The sequence below is a fragment of the Oncorhynchus gorbuscha genome, linkage group LG24, assembly GCF_021184085.1.
Source record: "Oncorhynchus gorbuscha isolate QuinsamMale2020 ecotype Even-year linkage group LG24, OgorEven_v1.0, whole genome shotgun sequence".
Taxonomy (NCBI): Eukaryota; Metazoa; Chordata; class Actinopteri; order Salmoniformes; family Salmonidae; genus Oncorhynchus; species Oncorhynchus gorbuscha.
This window is the reverse complement of record NC_060196.1, coordinates 1,177,293-1,184,941: the sequence shown is the minus strand read 5'-3', so window position 1 is coordinate 1,184,941 and position 7,649 is coordinate 1,177,293. Positions and strand designations below refer to the sequence as shown.

Genomic DNA, 7,649 nt, shown 5'->3' with positions numbered 1-7,649 from the left:
TAACTGACCTGGGCACTATAGTCTATCCTGCCTCTACCAAGATGGCTGTCTCATGTCTCTATGTAACTGACCTGGGTGTAGTCTGTGGAGCATGTCCAGGTGGTAGAGCTCAGAGAAGCCATCCCCCAGCAGACGGTCTATGGGGGACTCTCGTCCCATATCATAGTCGCTGTCCCCCGCATCGCTGTCCCCACGACCACTGTCCTTCAAGCTGAACTTGTCCATGTCCTGCAATGCATACCTAGAGAGAGAGAGAGAGAGAGAGAGAGAGAGAGAGAGAGAGAGAGAGAGAGAGAGAGAGAGAGAGAGAGAGAGAGAGAGAGAGAGAGAGAGATAGAGAGATGAAGGGAGAAGGAAGAGAGAGAGAGAGAGAGAGAGAGAGAGAGAGAGAGAGAGAGAGAGAGAGAGAGAGAGAGAGAGAGGATGGGAGAAAGGAAGAGAGAGAGAGATAGAGAGAGAGAGAGAGAGAGAGAGAGAGAGAGAGAGAGAGAGAGAGAGAGAGAGAGAGAGAGAGAGAGAGAGAGACAGAGAGAGAGAGAGAGAGAGAGAGAGAGAGAGAGAGAGAGAGGAAGGGAGAAAGGAAGAAAGAGAGAGAGAGAGAGGATGGGGGAAAGGAAGAGAGAGAGAGAGAGAGAGAGAGAGAGAGAGAGAGAGAGAGAGAGAGAGAGAGAGAGAGAGAGAGAGAGAGAGAGGGGATGGGAGAAAGGAAGAGAGAGAGAGAGGAAGGGAGAAAGGAAGAAAGAGAGAGAGAGAGAGAGAGAGAGAGAGAGAGAGAGAGAGAGAGAGAGAGAGAGAGAGAGGAAGGGAGAAAGGAAGAGTGAGAGAGAGAGAGAGAGAGAGAGAGAGAGAGAGAGAGAGAGAGAGAGAGAGAGAGAGAGAGAGAGAGAGAAGAGAGAAAGAGGAAAGAGGAAGGAGAAAGGGAAAGGAAGAGAGAGAGAGAGAGAGAGAGAGAGAGAGGTGAAAATGCAATTGAGTCAATTAAAATGTATGTAATTGGTGTTTCTTGGTGGTAGAAGCTGCTGTCCCACTGATTGATGCTCGCCATACAGAGGTAGACAGAACTACAAAACAAACATTTCACAACACTACAGTTGAAACAGACATGTGATCCCACAAACTTTTGGATTGAATGATATTGATATGATTCAAACTCAAAACATGATAAACAAAAGAGCCATCTTAGAAAAAGGGCCAAACTAATATAGATCCATACTGTCATTACATATGTTTTTATTGATGCTACTAATGCTACTCATTTTATTGATGCTACTAATGCTACTCATTTTATTGATGCTACTAATGCTACTCATTTTATTGATGCTACTAATGCTACTCATTTTATTGATGCTACTAATGCTACTCATTTTATTGATGCTACCAATGCTACTCATTTTATTGATGCTACCAATGCTACTCATTTTATTGATGCTACTAATGCTACTCATTTTATTGATGCTACTAATGCTACTCATTTTATTGATGCTACTAATGCTACTCATTTTATTGATGCTACTAATGCTACTCATTTTATTGATGCTACTAATGCTACTCATTTTATTGATGCTACTAATGCTACTCATTTTATTGATGCTACTAATGCTACTCATTTTATTGATGCTACTAATGCTACTCATTTTATTGATGCTACTAATGCTACTCATTTTATTGATGCTACTAATGCTACTCATTTTATTGATGCTACTAATGCTACTCATTTTATTGATGCTACCAATGCTACTCATTTTATTGATGCTACTAATGCTACTCATTTTATTGATGCTACCAATGCTACTCATTTTATTTATGCTACTAATGCTACTCATTTTATTGATGCTACCAATGCTACTCATTTTATTGATGCTACTAATGCTACTCATTTTATTGATGCTACTAATGCTACTCATTTTATTGATGCTACTAATGCTACTCATTTTATTGATGCTACTAATGCTACTCATTTTATTGATGCTACTAATGCTACTCATTTTATTGATGCTACTAATGCTACTCATTTTATTGATGCTACTAATGCTACTCATTTTATTGATGCTACTAATGCTACTCATTTTATTGATGCGACTAATGAAAAGCACGGTGGACACAATGGAATTTGACAACTCAAAAGAGCAAAACGTTACAATGTTTTTGGGGGGGGATGCTTTGTTTACCTGTAGCTTCTGGAGTATTTGTTGCCACGGAAACAGGGTCTAGGCTGGTACTGGCCCTGATGAAGCATGGACAGAAGCTGTGAGACTTGCTATATCCAGAATAAACAAATAAAAACAACAGAAAAAAGGTGGATGAATAACAGAACGGATGGAAACAGACGACAGGGGAAAAAGACGACAACAATGAGGAACAAAACAAGATGGATGCCACACAGTGATTCTGATGGTGGTGACACACTGAGGAGGGTGAGGAGACAAATATGATGATTCCAAAATGGATGACAGAAAGTGGATGAGAGAAATAACAATGGGGTGGTGGGTGAGTGACAGGGCTACATTAATATGGAGAGAACAATGATCACATAATGGCTTGAGGGTGAAGACACAAAGACAAACCGGATCCATGATTACATCTGGAATCACTTCTACTGGTTTTAAACGGACAGTCATTTCACTATGGATTTACTGACACTCAGGAACTGTTTACCAAGAGGCTAGGATTTATGACGGATTATTCTAGAGTGGTGGAGGGGAGTGTGTGTGTGTGTGTGTGTGTGTGTGTGTGTGTGTGTGTGTGTGTGTGTGTGTGTGTGTGTGTGTGTGTGTGTGTGTGTGCGTGTGTGCGTGTGTGCGTGTGTCCGTGTGTGCGTGTGTGCGTGTGTGCGTGTGTGCGTGTGTGCGTGTGTGTGTGTGTGTGTGTGTGTGTGTGTGTGTGTGTGTGAGAGAGCGAGAGAGATGAATTGTGTGTTCTGTAGTATCTCACCTCGACGGGTGGCGTAGCGTGGGCCAACTCCAGGGCGAAGCTCTCCGGGATATGATTGGACGATATCGTCACCAGGCTATTCAGTGACTGGTGGCTGTGGTGGCTCTGCCGGCTTCCCATTGGCGCCCGGTCCATGGGGGGCGTGGCCGAGGGTGAGCGGTGGTGCGCTCTGATTGGTAGAGTCCCATTCACCGTGGGAACAAGTGTGATGTCACCCTTGTGGATCTGCCGCGACGGTTTCTTAGGGTGATGCTGGTGGTTGGTCTCTGCCACCCTGCAGTTGTACGAGTTCCTGGTATCTTTCTTTTCTCGGTTGCAGCGGGCAGCGAACATGACCATGATGACAAGGAGCAGAGTGCAGATGGCCCCCAGGGACATGATGATGATGAGGGAGGCGTCGAGCGGCGTCTCCCCCTGGTCCAGCACCTGCACGTGGCCCTCCATGTTCTCATAGAGGCTGATTTTAGGACGGCCTTGGTGGTCTGTTGCAAGGAACCGTGGTCACTGACTAAGACGGTGAGCTCCGCAAACTCGTGGGGAAACATGTCGAGGCTAACGTTGGCGCTGATCTCGCACGTTCTGGGATCCATAGAGAAGAAGCCTTCCTCGTTGCCGGCAGTGATTGAACACGTGAGTTCTGCGTTGACGCCGGTGTCTCGGTCGGTCGCCCTGACGGCCGTAACCAGGCTACCGGCCTCGGTGTACTTGGAGACGGGGACGTCGGCCGTGAGGTTCCAGAGCTGCGGAACCACGATGACCGGCGGGTTGTCGTTTTCGTCCAGGATTGTCAGGATGACGGTGGCGTTGCTCAGCAACGAGGGTTCCCCGGCGTCCTTGGCCTGGACTACGAAGGATATCCGGCTGACGTCCTCGCGGTCGAACGTGCGGAGGGCGTAAACAGCGCCGTTGGACGGGTCTATGGTGACAAAGGTGGAGATGGAGCTCCCGTGAACGGTGTTCTCCACCAGGAAGTAGCTCACCTGGCTGTTGGCGTCCAGGTCGGGGTCGGTTGCCAATAGCGACGTGAGGTAGGCCCCAGGGGCATTGTTCTCTGATCTGAACACCTCATAGCGTCCCTTCTGGAAGCGTGGAGCGTTGTCGTTTTCATCCAGCACGTGCACGGTGAAGTGCTTGATGGTCGAGAGGCTGGGCGTGCCGCGGTCCTCGGCGATGACCGTCAAGCTGAACTCTGACCTCTTCTCCCGATCCAGCGACACATTAGTGAGGATCATGTAGTTGTTCTCGTAGGTCTTCTGTAGTTTAAAGCTCCCCTGGCCGTGGAGTTTACACACAACCTCTCCGTTCAGACCGGAATCTAGGTCCTCCACTCTTACTAAGGCCACGAAGGAATCCAATGGAGCGGCCTCGGAGATGTAGGCCGCGTCCTCCTTGCCTCTGTCCCCTTGGGACATCAGATTGATGCTGATGTCTGGTTTGTTGTCGTTTACGTCCACTACCTTGATGAAGATCTTGCAGTGTGCCGGCATGGAGTTGGGGCCCATATCCTGGGCTTGGACATCGATGTCATATGATGTCGCGCTTTCAAAGTCCACGCGCTTCATGAGCGTCAGGTGGCCATTATCCGAGTTGATCTTGAACGTTTCCACGATTTTCGGGGACACGTGACTGCTAAAGGAGTAGACGATTTTGGCGTTGGTTCCGTCGTCTGCATCAGTCGCATTCAGGTCAATAAGAAGAGATCCAACAGGTGAATTCTCCAATAGATGAATCACATATGAAGACTGTTCGAAAATAGGACTGTTGTCGTTTGAATCTGCCACGCTAATTTTGAGGAGAGTAGAACCGGATTTAGGGGGAACGCCCTTGTCGGAGGCCGTCAGCTGAAGTTCATAACCTGGCTGCATCTCCCTGTCGAGCTCCCTTAGCACCACCAACTCCGAGTACTTAGCCCCGTCCGTTCTGCTCTGAATGTCAATCTTGAAGTAGTTGTTGGGCTCGAGGGGAGTAAGTATCGAGGGAGTTCTCCCCGACGTCGGGGTCACTCGCGCTGTCCAGGGGGAATGCGCGCCCCAACTGCCGCGCTCTCGGAGATCTCGATGGGGATTACGGCGCGGGCGAACTGGGGCGCGTTATCATTAATGTCCAACACTTCCACCTCGACGTGGAAGAGCTGCAAGTGTTCTGTTGGAAGAGTCAGAACGTCGAATTCAATGGAACAGTTGAGGTTCTTCTCGCAGAGCTTCTCTCGGTCTATTTTGGAACGGATGCTGATCTCTCCGTCCTGCTCGCGCACGGATAGAAAAGACGTGCTACCTCTCTGCATGGCTCGGAAGCGCAAAGACACAGAAGTTGGGAGTTTGACCAAAACATCAGCCACGTCTTCTTTAAGCCGCGCAATAACAGTCCCCACTTTCTGTTCCTCGTAAACTTGATATTTTAATGTTTTACCTTTGACGTTTTGCGTGGCCAGCGCCATAACGGCGAGAAGTATCCATATTCGGATATAAATTACGCAGATGATTTTTCCAGGTTCCATCTTTAAAGTAATCCCTTTGGGTGATTCTGAAAGTAGTTCCAAAATAGCTCCTTTACGCAGCCAGTACTGATTCCGTTATTGTAGCCTAATGAATTTAACGAATCCACTGCGCCCCGACGACAGTCATTAGGCTAATCGCAGCGCATTCTCCAAAGGCTAGATATCCCCATTTAAACACGTTTGAGCATTAAAAAAAGCAGGTTGCGTTCCGCAGTCATTTATACTAGAGAACACAACGTCCAAAGTGAGAGTGAGTTATCTAAGATCCCTTCCACGCATACAAATCTGTTGCGCGAGTCTCAGAGTAGACTCCTATAGAGCACCGCTGAAATCTGTGCTTCTCTCTGTGTGCGGTGCCGTGCTCTCTCTCTCGCTCTCGCTCTCCGTCTGATGGCTCCCCCAAAATAGCCCGCCTCAATCTAACCAGCCCTACAACGGAATAGCGGCCCCTTTCTCTTCTCCCCAGCAAGACAAAATGCTTCCTAAATAAAATGCTAACCCGGTGACCACTCAAAACAGAGGCGAGGAGAGAGGGGGGAGAAAGAGGGAGGGGAGGAGAGATCGAGACGGGGCAAACTCCACCCTCTCGGGTTCTTCATCCACTTTCTTTCTTCACTTTCACCCCTGAGAAGGGGGGAGAGAGAGAGAGAGAGAGAGAGAGAGAGAGAGAGAGAGAGAGAGAGAGAGAGAGAGAGAGAGAGAGAGAGAGAGAGAGAGAGCTGGGAGAGAGGGCTGGGATAATGTAGGATATACATGTGTTAGGTACAGAGAGACTGGAGACAGGGATAGGCTATACATGTGTTAGGTACAGAGAGACTGGAGACAGGGATAGGCTATACATGTGTTAGGTACAGAGAGACTGGAGACAGGGATAGGATATACATGTGTTAGGTACAGAGAGACTGGAGACAGGGATAGGATATACATGTGTTAGGTACAGAGAGACTGGAGACAGGGATAGGATATACATGTGTTAGGTACAGAGAGACTGGAGACAGGGAGACATGTGTTAGGTACAGAGAGACTGGAGACAGGGATAGGATATACATGTGTTAGGTACAGAGAGACTGGAGACAGGGATAGGGATACATGTGTTATACATGAGACTGGAGACAGGGACAGATATACATGTGAGTACAGAGAGACTGGAGACAGGGATAGGATATACATGTGTTAGGTACAGAGAGACTGGAGACAGGGATAGGCTATACATGTGTTAGGTACAGAGAGACTGGAGACAGGGATAGGCTATACATGTGTTAGGTACAGAGAGACTAGAGACAGGGATAGGCTATACATGTGTTAGGTACAGAGAGACTAGAGACAGGGATAGGCTATACATGTGTTAGGTACAGAGAGATGGAGACAGGGATAGGCTATACATGTGTTAGGTACAGAGAGACTGGAGACAGGGATAGGATATACATGTGTTAGGTACAGAGAGACTTAGGATATACATGTGTTAGGTACAGAGAGACTGGAGACAGGGATAGGCTATACATGTGTTAATGTGTTAGGTACAGAGAGACTGGAGACAGGGATAGGATATACATGTGTTAGGTACAGAGAGACTGGAGACAGGGATAGGCTATACATGTGTTAGGTACAGAGAGACTGGAGACAGGGATAGGATATACATGTGTTAGGTACAGAGAGACTGGAGACAGGGATAGGCTATACATGTGTTAGGTACAGAGAGACTGGAGACAGGGATAGGCTATACATGTGTTAGGTACAGAGAGACTGGAGACAGGGATAGGATATACATGTGTTAGGTACAGAGAGACTGGAGACAGGGATAGGATATACATGTGTTAGGTACAGAGAGACTGGAGACAGGGATAGGATATACATGTGTTAGGTACAGAGAGACTGGAGACAGGGATAGGATATACATGTGTTAGGTACAGAGAGACTGGAGACAGGGATAGGCTATACATGTGTTAGGTACAGAGAGACTGGAGACAGGGATAGGATATACATGTGTTAGGTACAGAGAGACTGGAGACAGGGATAGGATATACATGTGTTAAGTACAGAGAGACTGGAGACAGGGATAGGATATACATGTGTTAGGTACAGAGAGACTGGAGACAGGGATAGGATATACATGTGTTAGGTACAGAGAGACTGGAGACAGGGATAGGCTATACATGTGTTAGGTACAGAGAGACTGGAGACAGGGATAGGCTATACATGTGTTAGGTACAGAGAGACTAGA

General features: G+C 47.5%; 1 protein-coding gene across 1 annotated transcript in view; it reads right to left on the bottom strand.

The window, feature by feature from the left end:
- LOC124013340 (protocadherin-18-like) overlaps positions 1-5,913 on the bottom strand; it is a 10,968-nt gene extending 5,055 nt beyond the window's left edge. Inside the window, 6 exon segments of the mRNA XM_046327617.1 lie at positions 72-241; positions 2,169-2,257; positions 2,932-3,392; positions 3,395-4,892; positions 4,894-4,950; positions 4,952-5,913. Coding sequence (XP_046183573.1) covers positions 72-241; positions 2,169-2,257; positions 2,932-3,392; positions 3,395-4,892; positions 4,894-4,950; positions 4,952-5,428 — 2,752 coding nt within the window. The 5' untranslated portion in view covers positions 5,429-5,913.
- Positions 5,914-7,649: the final 1,736 nt, after the last annotated feature.